General features: G+C 40.4%; 1 protein-coding gene across 2 annotated transcripts in view; it reads right to left on the bottom strand.

Annotated features, from left to right (window-relative positions):
- Window positions 1-19,364, bottom strand: part of pcloa (piccolo presynaptic cytomatrix protein a) — a 437,698-nt gene that overhangs the window by 185,926 nt on the left and 232,408 nt on the right. For both annotated transcript variants that reach the window (XM_073066476.1, XM_073066477.1), the window contains one exon: window positions 15,987-16,117. In XM_073066476.1, coding sequence (XP_072922577.1) covers window positions 15,987-16,117 — 131 coding nt within the window. The remainder of the gene's footprint in view (window positions 1-15,986; window positions 16,118-19,364) is intronic.

The raw sequence follows: 19,364 nt of genomic DNA, 5'->3' as shown, positions 1-19,364 counted from the left end.
CATTCAGTGTAGACATATGTTCAATTAATGGATTACGTTTTTGAGGGTTGGATTCAGTGTTAGAGGAATGGATTATGTATTAGTAGAATGGATTCAATGTCAGAGGGATGGATTCACTGTTAGAGGGAGGTATTCAGTGTAGAAGTATTTTCAATGAATGGATTCCCTTTTCAAGGGATGGATTCAGTGTTAGAGGGAAGGATAACGTGTTATATGGATGGATTAAGTATTGAAGGGTTGCATTCAATGTCAGGGGAATGGATTCAGTGTTAAAGGTTAGGATTCAGTGTTAGGGGAAAGCATTCAATGTTAGACGGAAGGATTCTGTGTTAGAGGGAAGCTTTCAGTGTTGAAATATGTTCAATGCATGGATTCAGTGTTCCATGGCTGGATTTAGTGTTGGTGGGATGGATTCAGTGTTAGAGGGCTGGATTCAGTTTTCAAGGGATGGATTCAGTTTTAGAGTGAAGGAATTAGTGATAGAGAGTTGGATTCAGTGTTAGACGGAATGATTCAGTGTCGGAGGGATGGATTGAGTGTTAGAGGGAAAGATTCAGTGTTAGAGGGATGGATTCAGTGTTAGATTGATGGATTCAGTGTTAGATTGATGGATTCAGTGTCAGAGGGATGGATTCAGTGTCAGAGGATGGATTCAGAGTTAGAGGGAAAGATTCATTGTTAAAGGAATGGATTATGTGTTAGAGGCATGTATTCAGTGTTAGAGTGATGGATTTGCTATTAGAGGGATGCATTCAGTGTTGAAGTATGTTCAATGAATGGATTTAGTGTTCAAGGGATGGATTTAGTTTTGGATGGAAGGATTCATTGTTAGATGGAAGGTTACAGTGTCAGAGGGATGGAATCAGTGTTAGCTGGATGGATTCAGTGTTAGAGTGATGGATTAAGTGTTATATGGATGGATTAAGTATTAGAGGTATGGATTCAATGTTAGTGGGAAGGACTCAGTGTTGGAGGGATGGTGTCAGTGTTAGAGGAATGGATTATGTATTAGTAGAATGGATTCAATGTCAGAGGGATGGATTCACTGTTAGAGGGAGGTATTCAGTGTAGAAGTATTTTCAATGAATGGATTCCCTTTTCAAGGGATGGATTCAGTGTTAGAGGGAAGGATAACGTGTTATATGGATGGGTTAAGTATTGAAGGGTTGCATTCAATGTCAGGGGAATGGATTCAGTGTTAAAGGTTAGGATTCAGTGTTAAAGGTTAGGATTCAGTGTTAGGGGAAAGCATTCAATGTTAGACGGAAGGATTCTGTGTTAGAGGGAAGCTTTCAGTGTTGAAATATGTTCAATGCATGGATTCAGTGTTCCATGGCTGGATTTAGTGTTGGTGGGATGGATTCAGTGTTAGAGGGAAGGATTCAGTGTTAGAGGGAAGGATTCAGTGTTAGAGGGAAGGATTCAGTGTTAGAGGGAAGGATTCAGTGTTAGAGGGAAGAATTCAGTGTTTGAGGGTTAGATTCAGTTTGAGAGTGAAGGATTTAGTGTTAGTGAGTTAGATTCAGTGTTTGAGAGCAGGATTCAGTGTTAGAGGGATGGATTCATTATTAGAGGATGAATTCAGTGTTGAAGTATGTTCAATGAATGGATTCATTGTTAGAGGGATGGATTCAGTGTTGGATGGAAGGATTCAGTGTTGGATGGAAGGTTACAGTGTTAGAGGGAAGGTTACAGTGTTAGAGGGAAGGTTACAGTGTTATGAATGGATTCAGTGTTAAAGGGATGGATTAAGTGTTACAATGGATGGATTCAATGTTAGAGGGATGGATTCAATGTTAGAGGGAAGGATTCAGTGTTAGAGGGATGGTGTCAGTGTTAGAGGGAAGGGTTCAATGTTTGTGGGATGTATTCAGAGTTAGACGGATGGATTCACTGTTAGAGGGAGGTATTCAGTGTAGAGGTATGTTCAATGAATGGATTCCCTTTTCAAGGGATGGATTCAGTGTTAGAGGGAAGGATAACGTGTTATATGGATGGATTAAGTATTGAAGGGTTGCATTCAATGTCAGATGAATGAATTCAGTGTTAAAGGGTAGGATTCAGTGTTAGGGGAAAGCATTCAATGTTAGACGGAAGGATTCTGTGTTAGAGGGAAGCTGTCAGTGTTGAAATATGTTCAATGCATGGATTCAGTGTTCCATGGCTGGATTTAGTGTTGGTGGGATGGATTCAGTGTTAGAGAGAAGGATTCAGTGTTAGAGGGCTGGATTCAGTTTTGAAGTATGTTCAGTTAATGGATTCAGTGTTCAATGTGTGGATTCAGTGTTGGATGGACTGATTCAGTGTAAGAGAGAATGATTCAGTGTTAGAGGGATGGATTTGGTGATATAGGGATGGATTCACTGTTAGAGGGAAGCATTCGATGTAAAAGTATGTTCAATGAATGGATTTCTTTCTCTTGGGATGGATTCAGCGTCGGAGGGCTGGATTCAGTGTTTGAGGGCAGGATTCAGTGTCAGAGGATGGATTCAGAGTTAGAGGGAAAGATTCATTGTTAAAGGAATGGATTATGTGTTAGACGCATGTATTCAGTGTTAAAGGGATGGATTCACTATTAGAGGGATGCATTCAGTGTTGAAGTATGTTCAATGAATGGATTTAGTGTTCAATGGATGGATTCAGTGTTAGATGGCTAGATTCAGTGTTGGAAAGATGGATTCAGTGTTAGAGGGCTAGATTCAGTGTTAGAGGGATGGAGTCTGAGTTAGATGGATGGATTCATTGTTAGAGGGATGCATTCAGTATAGAAGTATGTTAAATGAATAGATTCCATTTTCAAGTGATGGATTCAGTGTTAGAGGGATGGATTAAGTATTAGGAGGATGGATTCATTGTTAGAGGGTAGGATTCAGAGTTAGAGGGAAGCATTCAGTGGTAGAGGGAAACATTCTGTGTTAGAGGGATGTATTCTGTGTTACAGAGGTGGGTTCAGTGTTAGAGGGATGGATTCAGTGTGCCAGGGATGGATTCAGTGTTAGATGGATGGATTCAGTGTTAGATGGATGGATTCAGTGTTAAAGGGATGGATTCAGTGTTAACGGGATGGATTCAGTGTGCCAGGGATGGATTGAGTTTTAGAGGGTTGGTTTCAGTGTTAGAGGAATGCATTCAGAGTTAGTGGGATGGATTCAGAGTTAGTGGGATGGATTCAGAGTTAGATGGCTAGATTCAGTGTTGGAAAGATGGATTCAGTGTTAGAGGGCTAGATTCAGTGTTAGAAGGATGGAGTCTGAGTTAGATGGATGGATTCATTGTTAGAGGGATGCATTCAGTATAGAAGTATGTTAAATGAATAGATTCCATTTTCAAGGGATGGATTCAGTGTTAGAGGGATGGATTAAGTATTAGGAGGATGGATTCATTGTTAGAGGGTAGGATTCAGAGTTAGAGGGAAGCATTCAGTGGTAGAGGGAAACATTCTGTGTTAGAGGGATGTATTCAGTGTTACAGAGGAGGGTTCAGTGTTAGAGGGATGGATTCAGTGTGCCAGGGATGGATTCAGTGTTAGATGGATGGATTCAGTGTTAAAGGGATGGATTCAGTGTGCCAGGGATGGAGTGAGTTTTAGAGGGTTGGTTTCAGTGTTAGAGGAATGCATTCAGAGTTAGTGGGATGGATTCAGAGTTAGTGGGATGGATTCAGAGTTAGTGGGATGGATTCAGTGTTAGAGAGAAGGATCCAGTGTTGAAGTATGTTCAATTAATGGCTTCAGTGTTCAATGGGTGGATTCAGTGTTGCATGGAAGGATTCAGTGTAAGCAAGAAGGATTCAGTGTTTGAGGGATGGATTCTGTGTTAAAGGAATTGATTCACTGTTAGAGTGAAGCATTCGGTGTAGAAATATGTTCAATGAATGGATTTCTTTTTCTTGGGATGGCTTCAGTGTTAAATGGCTGCATTCAGTGTTGTAGGGATGAATTCAGTTTTAGAGTGTAGGATTCAGTGATAGAGAGTTGGATTCAGTGTTCAAGGGAAGGATTCAGTGTTAGAGAGAATGATTGAGTGTTTGAGGTATGGATTCAGTGTTAGAGGGGTGCATTCAGTGTTAGAGGGATGGATTCACTATTAGATGTAAACATTCAGTGTAGACATATGTTCAATTAATGGATTACGTTTTTGAGGGTTGGATTCAGTGTTAGAGGAATGGATTATGTATTAGTAGAATGGATTCAATGTCAGAGGGATGGATTCACTGTTAGAGGGAGGTATTCAGTGTAGAAGTATTTTCAATGAATGGATTCCCTTTTCAAGGGATGGATTCAGTGTTAGAGGGAAGGATAACGTGTTATATGGATGGATTAAGTATTGAAGGGTTGCATTCAATGTCAGGGGAATGGATTCAGTGTTAAAGGTTAGGATTCAGTGTTAGGGGAAAGCATTCAATGTTAGACGGAAGGATTCTGTGTTAGAGGGAAGCTTTCAGTGTTGAAATATGTTCAATGCATGGATTCAGTGTTCCATGGCTGGATTTAGTGTTGGTGGGATGGATTCAGTGTTAGAGGGCTGGATTCAGTTTTCAAGGGATGGATTCAGTTTTAGAGTGAAGGAATTAGTGATAGAGAGTTGGATTCAGTGTTAGACGGAATGATTCAGTGTCGGAGGGATGGATTGAGTGTTTCAGGGAAAGATTCAGTGTTAGAGGGATGGATTCAGTGTTAGATTGATGGATTCAGTGTTAGATTGATGGATTCAGTGTCAGAGGGATGGATTCAGTGTCAGAGGATGGATTCAGAGTTAGAGGGAAAGATTCATTGTTAAAGGAATGGATTATGTGTTAGAGGCATGTATTCAGTGTTAGAGTGATGGATTTGCTATTAGAGGGATGCATTCAGTGTTGAAGTATGTTCAATGAATGGATTTAGTGTTCAAGGGATGGATTTAGTTTTGGATGGAAGGATTCATTGTTAGATGGAAGGTTACAGTGTCAGAGGGATGGAATCAGTGTTAGCTGGATGGATTCAGTGTTAGAGTGATGGATTAAGTGTTATATGGATGGATTAAGTATTAGAGGTATGGATTCAATGTTAGTGGGAAGGACTCAGTGTTGGAGGGATGGTGTCAGTGTTAGAGGAATGGATTATGTATTAGTAGAATGGATTCAATGTCAGAGGGATGGATTCACTGTTAGAGGGAGGTATTCAGTGTAGAAGTATTTTCAATGAATGGATTCCCTTTTCAAGGGATGGATTCAGTGTTAGAGGGAAGGATAACGTGTTATATGGATGGGTTAAGTATTGAAGGGTTGCATTCAATGTCAGGGGAATGGATTCAGTGTTAAAGGTTAGGATTCAGTGTTAAAGGTTAGGATTCAGTGTTAGGGGAAAGCATTCAATGTTAGACGGAAGGATTCTGTGTTAGAGGGAAGCTTTCAGTGTTGAAATATGTTCAATGCATGGATTCAGTGTTCCATGGCTGGATTTAGTGTTGGTGGGATGGATTCAGTGTTAGAGGGAAGGATTCAGTGTTAGAGGGAAGGATTCAGTGTTAGAGGGAAGGATTCAGTGTTAGAGGGAAGAATTCAGTGTTTGAGGGTTAGATTCAGTTTGAGAGTGAAGGATTTAGTGTTAGTGAGTTAGATTCAGTGTTTGAGAGCAGGATTCAGTGTTAGAGGGATGGATTCATTATTAGAGGATGAATTCAGTGTTGAAGTATGTTCAATGAATGGATTCATTGTTAGAGGGATGGATTCAGTGTTGGATGGAAGGATTCAGTGTTGGATGGAAGGTTACAGTGTTAGAGGGAAGGTTACAGTGTTAGAGGGAAGGTTACAGTGTTATGAATGGATTCAGTGTTAAAGGGATGGATTAAGTGTTACAATGGATGGATTCAATGTTAGAGGGATGGATTCAATGTTAGAGGGAAGGATTCAGTGTTAGAGGGATGGTGTCAGTGTTAGAGGGAAGGGTTCAATGTTTGTGGGATGTATTCAGAGTTAGACGGATGGATTCACTGTTAGAGGGAGGTATTCAGTGTAGAGGTATGTTCAATGAATGGATTCCCTTTTCAAGGGATGGATTCAGTGTTAGAGGGAAGGATAACGTGTTATATGGATGGATTAAGTATTGAAGGGTTGCATTCAATGTCAGATGAATGAATTCAGTGTTAAAGGGTAGGATTCAGTGTTAGGGGAAAGCATTCAATGTTAGACGGAAGGATTCTGTGTTAGAGGGAAGCTGTCAGTGTTGAAATATGTTCAATGCATGGATTCAGTGTTCCATGGCTGGATTTAGTGTTGGTGGGATGGATTCAGTGTTAGAGAGAAGGATTCAGTGTTAGAGGGCTGGATTCAGTTTTGAAGTATGTTCAGTTAATGGATTCAGTGTTCAATGTGTGGATTCAGTGTTGGATGGACTGATTCAGTGTAAGAGAGAATGATTCAGTGTTAGAGGGATGGATTTGGTGATATAGGGATGGATTCACTGTTAGAGGGAAGCATTCGATGTAAAAGTATGTTCAATGAATGGATTTCTTTCTCTTGGGATGGATTCAGCGTCGGAGGGCTGGATTCAGTGTTTGAGGGCAGGATTCAGTGTCAGAGGATGGATTCAGAGTTAGAGGGAAAGATTCATTGTTAAAGGAATGGATTATGTGTTAGACGCATGTATTCAGTGTTAAAGGGATGGATTCACTATTAGAGGGATGCATTCAGTGTTGAAGTATGTTCAATGAATGGATTTAGTGTTCAATGGATGGATTCAGTGTTAGATGGCTAGATTCAGTGTTGGAAAGATGGATTCAGTGTTAGAGGGCTAGATTCAGTGTTAGAGGGATGGAGTCTGAGTTAGATGGATGGATTCATTGTTAGAGGGATGCATTCAGTATAGAAGTATGTTAAATGAATAGATTCCATTTTCAAGTGATGGATTCAGTGTTAGAGGGATGGATTAAGTATTAGGAGGATGGATTCATTGTTAGAGGGTAGGATTCAGAGTTAGAGGGAAGCATTCAGTGGTAGAGGGAAACATTCTGTGTTAGAGGGATGTATTCTGTGTTACAGAGGTGGGTTCAGTGTTAGAGGGATGGATTCAGTGTGCCAGGGATGGATTCAGTGTTAGATGGATGGATTCAGTGTTAGATGGATGGATTCAGTGTTAAAGGGATGGATTCAGTGTTAACGGGATGGATTCAGTGTGCCAGGGATGGATTGAGTTTTAGAGGGTTGGTTTCAGTGTTAGAGGAATGCATTCAGAGTTAGTGGGATGGATTCAGAGTTAGTGGGATGGATTCAGAGTTAGATGGCTAGATTCAGTGTTGGAAAGATGGATTCAGTGTTAGAGGGCTAGATTCAGTGTTAGAAGGATGGAGTCTGAGTTAGATGGATGGATTCATTGTTAGAGGGATGCATTCAGTATAGAAGTATGTTAAATGAATAGATTCCATTTTCAAGGGATGGATTCAGTGTTAGAGGGATGGATTAAGTATTAGGAGGATGGATTCATTGTTAGAGGGTAGGATTCAGAGTTAGAGGGAAGCATTCAGTGGTAGAGGGAAACATTCTGTGTTAGAGGGATGTATTCTGTGTTACAGAGGAGGGTTCAGTGTTAGAGGGATGGATTCAGTGTGCCAGGGATGGATTCAGTGTTAGATGGATGGATTCAGTGTTAAAGGGATGGATTCAGTGTGCCAGGGATGGAGTGAGTTTTAGAGGGTTGGTTTCAGTGTTAGAGGAATGCATTCAGAGTTAGTGGGATGGATTCAGAGTTAGTGGGATGGATTCAGAGTTAGTGGGATGGATTCAGTGTTAGAGAGAAGGATCCAGTGTTAGAGAGGTGCATTCAGTGTTATATGGATTGATTCAGTGTCAGAAGGATGTAATCAGTGTTAGACTGATGGATTCAGTGATAGAGGGATGGATATACCGTTAAAGGGATGCATTCAGTGTAGAAGTATGTTCAATGAATGGATTCAGTGTTCGAGGGATGGATTGAGTGTTAGAGGGTTGGATTGATTGTTAGAGGGATGGATTCATTGTTAGAGAGAAGGATACAGTGTTAGAGGGATGGATCCGTTGCAGGAAAGAGGGAATCAATGTTTGAGGTATGGATTCAGTTTTAAAGGGGTGCATTCAGTGTTAGAGGGATGCCTTCAGTGCTATATGGATGGATTCAGTGTTAGTTGAATGGATTCAGTGTCAGAGAGAAGGATACAGTGTTAGTTAGATGGATTCAGTGTCAGAGGGATGGATTCAGTGTTAGTTGAATGGATTCAGTGTTAGAGGGATGGGATCAGTGTTGGAGGGGTGGTTGCAGAGTTAAAGTGATGGATTGAGTATTAGAGGGATGGATTCACTGTTAGAGGGAAGCATTCAGTGTAGACGTATGTTCAATGAATGGATTCCGTTTTCAAGGGATAGATTCAGTGTTAGAGGGATGGATTAAGTATTAGAAGGATGGATTCAATGTCAGATGTATGGAATCAATGTTAGAGGGCAGTATTCAGTGTTAGAGGGAAGCATTCAGTGATGGTGGAAACATTCAGTGTTAGAGGGATGGATTCAGTGTTGGAGCATTGGAGTCAGTATTAAAGAGATGGATTTAGTTTGAAAGGGTAGGATTCATTGTTAGAGGGGTGGATTCATTGTTAGAGGGGTGGATTCAGTGTTAGAGGGGTGGATTCAGTGTTAGAGGGGTGGATTCAGTGTTGGATGGAAGGATCCAGTGTTAGAGGAATGCAATCAGTGTTAAAGTGATGGATTCAGTGTTAGAGGGATGGATTCAGTTTGAAAGGGTAGGATTCATTGTTAGAGGGGTGGATTCACTGTTAGATGGATACATTCAGTGTAGAAGCATCTTCAATGCATGGATTCAGTGTTCTAGGGGTGGATTCAGTGTTGGATGGAAGTATTCAGTGTTAGAGGGATGGAATCAGTGTTAGCTGGATGGATTCAGTGTTATATAGATGGATTAAGTATTATAGGGATGGATTCAATATTAGAGGTATGGATTCAGTTTGAAAGGGTTGTATTCATTGTTAGAGGGATGGATTCATTGTTAGTGGGAAGGATTCAGTGTTAGAGGGCAGGATTCAGTGTTGGAAAGATGGATGCAGTGTTAGAGGGCTGGCCTCAGTGTTAGAGGTATGTACTGTGTGTTACAGTGTTAGAGGAAAGTATTTAGTGTCAAAGGGATGGATTCAGTGTTAGAGGGGTGGATTCAGTGTAGAGACATGTTCAATGCATGGATTCAGTGTTCTAGGTGTGGATTCAGTATTGGATGGAAGTATTCAGTGTTAGAGGGACGAATTCAGTGTTAGAGGGTAAGATTCAGCGTTAGAGAGAGGATTAAGTGTTAGAGGCTTGCATTTGGTGTCAGAGAGATGGATTCACCACTAGAGGGATGCATTCAGTCTGGAAGTATGTTCAATGAATGGATTCAGTGTTCCAGGGATGGATTCAGTGTTGGATGGAAGGATTCAGTGTTAGAGGAATGCAATCAGTGTTAAAGTGATGGATACAGTGTTAGAGAGATGGATTAATTGCTAGAAAGAAGGAATTAATTTTTGAGGTGTGGATTCAGTGTTAAAGGGGTGCACACAGTATAAGTGGGATGCATTCAATGTTATAGGGATGGATTCAGTGTTAGAGGGATGTTAGTTGGATGGAATCAGTATTGGAGGGGTGGTTGCAGTGTAAGGATGTTTTCTGTGTTAAAGGGATGGTTTCAGTGTTAGGGGAAGGATTCAGTGTTAGAGGGATGCATTCAGTGTAGAAGTATGTTCAATGAATGGATTCAGTGTTGGATGGGTGGATTCAGTGTTAGCTGGAAGGTTATAGTATTAGAAGGTTGGAATCACTGTTAACTAGATGGATTCAGTGTTATATGAATGGATTAAGTATTAGAGGGATGAATTCAATATTAGAGTAATAGATTCAGTGTTTAAAGGGAAGGATTCAATGTTAGGGGGATGGATTCAATATTAGTTGGAAAGATTCAGTGTTAGAGGGCTGGATTCAGTGTTAGAGGGCTGAATTCAGTGTTACGGGGTGGATCAGTGTTAGAGGGGTGGATCAGTGTTAGAGGGATGGATTCAGTGTTAGAGGGGTGGATCAGTGTTAGAGGGATGCATTCAGTGTAGAAGCATTTTCAATGCATGGATTCAGTGTTCTAGGGGTGGATTCAGTGTTGGATGGACGTATTCGGTGTTAGAGGGAAAGATTCAGTGTTAGAGGCTTGCATTTGGTTTCAGAGGGATGGATTCGCCACTAGAGGGATGCATTCAGTCTGGAAGTATGTTCAATGAATGGATTCAGTGTTCGAGGGATGCATTCTGTGTTGGATGGAAGGATTCGGTGTTAAAGGGATGGATTCAGGGTTAGATGGATGGATTCAGTATTAGAGAGAAGGAATCAGTGTTAGAGAGAAGGAATCAGTATTAGAGAGAAGGAATCAGTGTTAGAGAGAAGGAATCAGTGTTAGAGAGAAGGAATCAGTGTTAGAGAGAAGGAATCAGTGTTAGAGGGATGGAGTCATTGTTAAAGCGATCGATTCATGTTAGAGGGTTGGTTTCAGTGTTAGAGGGAAGAATTCAGTGTTAGACAGATGCAATCTCTGATAGAGAGTTGCATTCAGTGTAGAAGCATGTTCAATGAATTGATTCCGTGTTCGAGGGGTTGATTCAGTGTTGGATGTAAGGATTCGGTGTTAGATGGAAGGTTACCATGTAAGAGGGTTGGAATCAGTGTTAACTGGATCGATTCAGTGTTAGAGGATGGATTAAGTGTTGGTGAACACTTAATGGTGAAGGAGTGGAAGGGGAGCAATTACTGGAAGTTTGAGAAATTGATGTTCATGCCAGCAGGTTGGAGGCTACCTAGACGGAATATAAGGTGTTACTCCTCCAACCAGAGTGTGGCCTCATCGTGGCAGTAGAGGAGGCCATGGGCTGACATGTTGGAATGGGAATGGGCTGTAGAATTGAAATGGGTGGCCACCAGGAGATCCCACTTTTTGTGGTGGACAGATTGAAGGTTCTCAACTAAGTGGTCTCCCATTCTACATCAGTCCTCAACAATATATAGGCGGCCACACAAGAGCACGGGATACAATAGATGACCCCAACAGACTCACAAGTGAAGTGTTGCCTCACCTGTAAGAACTGTTTATGGCCCTGAATGGCAGCGAGGGGGGAGGTGTAGGGATGGGTGTGGCACTTGTTCTGCTTGCAAAGGTAAGTACCAGGAGGGAGTTCAGTGTGGATGGAAGAGCGGACAAAGGAGTTGAGTAGGGAGTGATCCCTGTGGAAAACTGAAAGTGGCAGGGTGGAGGGGGAGATGGAAGAATGATGTACTTGGTGGTGGGATCCCATTGGAAATGGTGGAAGTTACGGAGAATTATATGCTGGATGCAGAGGCTAGTGTTTGGTAGGTAAGGACAAGAGGAACCCTATCCTTGGTGTGACGGCGGGAGGATGGGATGAGAGGAGGTGAGCGTGAAATGGAAGAGACATGGATGAAGGCAGTGTTGATGCTGGCGGAAGGTAAGCCTCTTTCTTTGAAGAAGGAGGACATTTCAGTTGTTTTGTAATAAAAAGCTTCATCCTGAGAGCAGATGCAGTGGAGATGGAGGAACTGAGAAAAGGATATGCAGAGTGGGAAGAGGTATAGTCCAGATAGCTGGGAAAATCAGTGGGTTTATAAAAGATTAAATAGACTGCCTCCAGGGACGTAGACAGAGACATTGAGAAAGGGGAGAGAGTTTTTGGAAATGGACCAAGTAAATTTGGGGGCAGGGTGGAAGTTGGAGGCAAAGTTGATGAATTGATGAGCTCAGTATAGGTGCTGGAAGCATAGAAGGAGTTGGGGACTGATGCTGGTGTAGGCTTGGAACATGGACTGCTCCACATAACCAACAAAAAGGCAGGCAGAGCTGGGACCCTTGTGAGTGCCTATGGCTATACCTTTGGTTTGAAGGAAGTGGGAGGAGCCAAAGGATAAATTACTGAAGTGAGGACCAGTTCTGCCAGATGGCAGAGAGTGGTGGTGGATGGGAACTGGTTGGGTACGTTGTCCAGAAAGAAGCAGAGAGCTTTAAGGCCCTCCTGATGGGGGAATGGAAGTATATAGGGATTGGACATCCACAGTGAAAATGAGATGATTGGGGCCAGGGAACAAAGACAATGAAAAGAACAAGAGCATGTGAAGTGTCATGGGGGTAGACTGAACTAGAGAAGCTAAAACAGGGTCAAGGTATGCAGATACAAGTTCAGTGGGGTGGAAGCAGGCAGAAACAATGGGTCTGCCTGGACAGTCAGGTTCATCACAAACACAAGAAAATCTGCAGCTGCTGGAAACCCAAAGCAACGCATACACAAAATGCTGGAGAAACTCAACAGCTCAGGCAGCACCTAAGGAAATGAGTGAACAGTTGACGTTTTGAGCCGAGACCCAAACTTAGTTTGCTTATGTCATCAAAATTGGTATAGTGCACTGAAAAAGGTTATCTAACCTTACAACTAGATCTAGAAACTAGGAACTGGTAGGGGAAGGTATTATTACAATGTCTAAAAGGCATTTCGACAATGCATTGATAAGTAAAGTTTGGAGAAATCTGGACCAAACACAAACAAATGTCACTAGATCAGGTAAGCATCATGGAAAGGTCAGTTTCTATGTTATATAACTCTATGAACTTGCTAGCTTCCATGGTGAATACAACCGAGAAAGATTCATTTAACACCTCACCCATCTTGTGTGGCTCCATACACATTGATCTTTAAGGGGCCCTGTTCTATCCATCATTACTATTTTGGTCTTAGTATTCCCTATATACATTCCAAGGATTTTCCTTGACCTTATCTGCCAAAGCTATTTTATGTTCCCTTTTTGCCTTTCTGTTAATTGTAATCCTACATCACTTCTATTTCTTAAAGGATTCATGTCATCCCAGCTACTTATACCTAACTGATTTGTTTGTAAACTGAACCTTACATTCCTTTCTATCTGCAGTAACTATCCACCCCCTTGTTTATCTGCAATCAATTTTACATTGCCTTAACAGTATTCAAATGTTTTCCACCACATTTTAAAGAAAAGAGTTCCAATGAAGATCTACGAGAGAAAACAATCTACTTCATCTCTTGTTTTAAAAATTAGTCCCCTTATTAGTAAATGCTAACAGTTTGCTCTGGATATTCCCACAGGAGAAACCAACTTCTCAATGTTCACCCTGTCAAAGCCTTCTATGATATTATGTCCAATCAAATCCCCTCACACTTTTCAAAACACCCAGTCTGTTCAACTTTACTCCAAGTATAACTCTGGTTACATTTTTAATAACTCTTTCCAATGCATTAATAGCACTTTAGCTGAGATCAGATAAATGTTCTGTTTAAATTGAACAATAGCAACTCACTTTTGTTTTCAATGTTGCTAACATTGCTGGCTTTCCTAATTACTGCTGCATCTGCATATACTTTTTTTGCAAAACAATATAGTCATCATACATTCTCCTCAAAACTTACTCTGCTTCTCTTTATTTAAAATTTTTCACGCTAAGAAATAAAGTCCTAGCCTTTCCAAACTTCCCCTGTAACTGTCCCCTATGTCTAGACAACGTACTTGTAAATTGTTTCAAAATTTTTTCACTTTAACAGCATTTTCCCTTTGCAGGCTGTCCAAAACTGAACAAAATTCTCCAAGTGTGGCAACTTGTACAACTATACCATGACTTAGTAATTTTTATACTCACAGCCATGATTGGTGAAGGCCAGCATGCTGCAAGCCTTCTTTTCCACCCCGTCTACCTTGAGTCCACTTTCAGGAAACCATATTCTACAACACTCCCCGGGGCCCTGCCATTTACTGTGATTTGCCATCGTTCAGCTCAGCTTTTGTACCACCAACACACTTAGTAACTTTACCTTCAGTTTCTACATCCAAGTCATTTACATAAATGGTAAAACATTGAGATCCCAAAAGTTCACTAATTCTAATATCTTACACCACTAGAAGATCTAATTATACCTAAACTGTTTCCTGTAAAACAGGCAGCTCTTACATCATGACATATAATACTCCACTGTAGCTACTGCAAAGAACTCTAATGAATTGGGCAAACATGATTTCTATTTCACACATCTGTGTTGACCTTGCTTGATTAATTTGATTTCTTTCTATGCTTTGCCAAACTATCTTTAATGATTTTCCCATGTTTTTACTTTTTTTTTAATTGGAAGCAAATAAGCCCAAATGATGCGAATATGATAAAGAAACCTGCAGAATATCCAAAAATTGGTGGGCTAGTCAGTTAGGAAAAACATGGCAAAAGGAATTTAACTTAGAAAAGTATGAGGTAAAATGTTAATAAACTAGGTAAGTGTGAAATAACATATGGAATTTAACCTAAGTAAGGCAGTGCTACAACAAGACAGAGATGTATTTCTCTTGAGAGATGTCAAAAACCAGGGGAACATCTTTTAAACATTTGGTGCAGAGATCAGAGGGAAGTTAACGAGAACTTCATTCACCCTGAGGGTAGTAGGTTTTATGGAACTTGTTGCCTTGAATAATTCCTCATCATACTTAACTAGTGCATTCTTGTGTACTTGATCTTTGACCTGCAGGCATGGTGCCAATGGCAGATGGTGGCACTATGTTGGTTAACTCTCAGATCATCCCAGACTCCGTGGACTGAATGGCCTCCATCCATGCCACAAATACTCAGCCAAGCACTCTTCAAGTATTCTTATTATTATTAAAGTTAATTTGTTGTAAACACACCAACATCCTGCCTGGGTCGTGATACTGGAGTACTAGCACAATACTGCTCATGATTTATGTAAGCTGAGAAAGAGAAATCATTTATTAACTTTATTTGTGATAAGTCAGACAAGAATTTAACAAGATTTTAACCACTGAACCATTAAGGCTACAAATAAAAGCCTGTGTCTGCTTTAACATGCAAATTGCTTCTCATTGGTGTCTGTGACATCATATTCATAAATAATCTAATGTATGAGTATAGAAAGTACAAAATGTTAACAAGAACACTAGAGATTCTTTGATTAAATAATGTACTTCATTTTTATAATATTGAACACGGTATTTGCTATTGGTGTACATCTAGAATTTTTAAAATCATTCGTCCTGTATAAAATCCTAAATTTATGAATTCACATCAAGGTGTTTTTAGTTAAATGTGGAGCTTAAAGATTGGTATCAAGCTGATAATATTGCTGAATGATTTAGCTCATGCTGATTGAGGTGGAAGATAACTTTGATAGTCAATTGACGTTACTGTCTTCATCCCCAATCAAAATGTTGTCTGCAGGTAAATTGAAAAACACGGCATTCATTGTGTCCAAACTCCTTAAAATATTTTAAGACTACAATCTCACAATAAGAGCCCTTAGGCTCAGCCTTAGTTTGGGATACATAAAGAGCTGGTGATTGTGGGGCCAGTGGTACAGGGATTTCAAAGCCATTTCTAACCAGAACTTTACCATTGAAATACACAAGTTCAATGGAACAGGCTGAATTTCCATTATTTACCATATTTTGTATATCGTACAAATTACTGAGTCTAGAAAATACCAAAACAACACCATTTATAAAATTATGAGAGGCATAGCTAGACAGCTGATATCTTTTTCCAAGGGTCAAAATACTAGAGGGCAAGTATTTAAGACAAGAGGGGTTAAGTTCAAAGGAAACGTACAGGTATAGATGGTTTTACCCAGAGTGTGTTGGGTCCCTGGAACGTGCTGGCTGGGGTGGTAGTAGATATGACAGAGGCACATAAGGTATTCTTTTATTGACACATGAATATGCACAGAATGGAAAGATATGAATATTATGCAGGCAGAAGGGATTAGTTTAGTTAGGCATTTAATTACTAGTTTAATTAATTTACTGCAATATGATGGGCTGAAGGATCTGTCCTGTGCTGTACTGTTCTGGTTTCTATTGGGCCAAAGCACATGCACATCAGGAAAATGAAGGCATTACAATTCAAGAGTTACTTTCCTTACCCTCTGCCTGGAAGAAGATAAACCTTAACAAATGGATCAGAATAACCATTGTTGTCTCTCGGAGCAAGATCCCTGGCTTGTAGAACATGAACAATGAGATTTCCAACTTGCTTGTCATAGTTCATTTGTAACTAAAGGAAAGTAGAGAATCCGAGTGACAGAAAGTTAGAGGTATTCACAGTATATACCTTCCAGTTCTTGTAGAACATAAACATGAACAATGAGATTTCCAACTTGCTTGTCATAGTTCATTTGCAACTAAAGGAAAGTAGAGAATCCGAGTGACAGAAAGTTAGAGGTAGCTACAGGATATATTTCCCATTTTTTGCTTATGTTTTCTGATTTCTTTTCCTGGTTGAGAAATGTGAGACATTTATTTAGAGTCTGACTATTACTCTGCAATTGCCAGACCAAATTGCTAATCTCAGCAATCCTTTAGCTGCATTGTAGAATAATTGATGAGGGAATTTTTAACGTCCTGCATTTTGTGACACTATGTTGACAATATGTATGTATCTACCATGTAACATTCGATTTAGTGACAGTTCCAAATGTGGTATTAATTGTAGGATAACAGGAACCAATCTCATACTGATTTAATCATTGTTGTTTGTGCTTTCAATCAAAATCCTTCTGCTATTGCCAAAAAGAAATAAAATCATTCACCATAGACAAAAGAATGTGCCACCAGAATGGAAGAGGAGGCGGATGAGAAGGAGTGCGGTAGCTCAGAGGGATCTGTGGATACAAATCACTGATTGTTTGAAAGTGGCACCACAGGCAGATGGGGTCACAGAGAGAGCTTTAGGCATGCTGGCCTTCATAAATCAAAGTACTGAGTACAGAGGTTGGGATGTTATGTTGAAGACACTGGAGAGTCTAAATCTGGAGCTTTGTGAACATTTCTGGTCACCTTCCTATGGGAAAAATATCAATCAGAGTGAAAAAGTACAGAGAACATTTACAAGTATTTTGCCAGGACTTAAGGACCTGAATTATAGAGAAAGGTTGAATAGGTCCAGACTTTATTCACTGGAGGATAGGACAATAGATAGATAGATAGATACTTTATTCATCCCCATGGGGAAATTCAACTTTTTTTCCAATGTCCCATACACTTGTTGTAGCAAAACTAATTACATACAATACTTAACTCAGTAAAAAATATGATATGCATCAAATTGATAATGGTATATAACATTATGACAGGTATAGGTAGTATTAATGCAGACAGACTTTTCTCACTGGGTTGGGTGACTAGAACTAGAGGTCATAGGTTAAGAGTGAAAGGTGAAATATTTCAGTTAGACCTGAGGGGGAACTTCATCATTTAGAGGGTGGTGAGGGTGTGGATTGAGCTGCCAAAAGAAGTGATGGATGTGGGTTCAGTTTCAACATTCAAGAGAAATTTGGATAGGGACATGGATGAGAGGGTATGAAGGACTATAGTCCAGGTGTGGGTCGATGGGAATAGGCAGAATAACAGTTTGCACAGTTTAGATGGGCCAAATGGCCTACTTTTGTTCCGCAGTGCTCAATGTCTCTATGACTCTTAAGGAATTGGATCTTGAAACAAACTTGTTATCATAAATTACTCTCCTAAGCAATTCCTATTTCTGGTGAGAACCAAGTTCTCCCCTATGCTTTGAGATTCTATTTAAGTTCAATGAAGACATGAAGTACATCGAGGATGGAAACTTTATTGGCAATGTAATTTACACTGAATATATTGCAACTTGCATAGAGAATAAAATACACAATAAAGCTCTATGATTAAAAATGAATATGAAAACTATAAGTCTCTTTGTAAATTTTCTTGACTATGTGACATCCCAGCTTGGCCACATAGATTTTGAGATCTATCATTTGAAGAATGCTTTTTGATCCATTTTCTGGAACATGAATGCTACTGATAAGGCCAAGATTTGTTGCCCATTCCTAAATAGCTTGAGAAGGTTGTGATGCAATGCCTTCCTGAACCTCTGCAGTACTCCCCCAATGTTGTTAGGAGTGCAGTTGTAGGATTTCAATTCAGCAGAAATGAGAAGATAGTAGATGAAGATGAGGTGAGTATTGGACGTGAACCTCAAGCTGATGGTATTTCTCTGTGTCGGCTACCCTTGTCCTTGGTGTGGCAGAGGTCACAGGTTTGAAAGGAGCTGTTAGACTTCTCCCAGATAAGTAACTACAGTGCACATTGTATTTGTGAAGTGGATGAAATATTCCAATGTGATTGGGATTCTAATTAAGTAGGGCTGAACTTCCTGTGTGCTGTTGAACCTCTTGAGTATTGTTTGAGTGCACTTTGCCAGGCCGGTGGAAATCATCATGATCCTGAAAATGGTGGAAAGGGTCTGATGTCTCAAGAGTTCACCTTCATCTCTCATCCAGCCTACCTCTCCCCTCTAACTGATGGTCATCCAGAAATATTTGTGGATTCCTTTTCCCAAAATCACGGAACCATTAAGGCACAAGGGATCCAAGGCATGGCGACAAACTGGATCCAAAACCGTCCTGATGATGGGGGGGGCAAAGAGAGATGGTGGATGGGTGTATTATAACTGGAAATCAGTATTTAGTGTATGGCAGGGATTGGTGCAGGGACCTTGTTAGGTACATGTAAGTGACTTGGATGAGAATATCGGTGGTAGTGTGAGATAGTTCATTTAAGTTCCTCGGCGTACACATCACCGAGGATCTCATATGGTCTGTACATACCGACTGTCTGGTTAAGAGATCACAACAGTGAGCTTTCACCTCAGATGGTTGATGAAGTTTGGTATGGAACACCAAATCCCAAGAACTTTCTACAGGAGTACAATTGAAAGCATCCTGACTGGCTGCATCATTGCCTGGTATGGGAACTATACTTCCCTCAATTGCAGGACTCTGCAGAGAGTATTGCGGACAGCCCAGCACATCTGTAGTTGCGACCTTCCCACAATTCAGGACATTTACAAAAACAAGTGTGTAAAAAGGGCCCAAAGGACCATTGGGGACCCTAGTCACCCCAACCACAAATTGTTCCAGCTGCTACCTGTTGGTCTGACTTTTATGCTGCGGTACTGTTTCCCATCTTCCACCAGGCCATCAGACTGATTAATTCATGCTGACACAACTGTATTTCTATGTTATATTGACTGTCCTGTTGTACATACTGTTTATTATAAAAATTACTATAAATTGCACATTGTACATTTAGACAGAGACATAATGTAAAGATTTTTACTCCTCATGTATATGAAGGATGTAAGTAATAAAGTCAATTCAATTTAATAGTGTGGTTAAATTCTGTCCGGGACATTAGTAGAGCTGGTGTATAGAGAGAGAGAGAGCCATCACAACCTAGTCAATGGCAGATCTATCTGACCGATCTGA

The sequence above is a fragment of the Hemitrygon akajei genome, chromosome 14 (assembly GCF_048418815.1).
Source record: "Hemitrygon akajei chromosome 14, sHemAka1.3, whole genome shotgun sequence".
Taxonomy (NCBI): Eukaryota; Metazoa; Chordata; class Chondrichthyes; order Myliobatiformes; family Dasyatidae; genus Hemitrygon; species Hemitrygon akajei.
The sequence above is the reverse complement of the archived record's forward strand: the minus strand, read 5'-3'. Positions and strand labels throughout refer to the sequence as shown.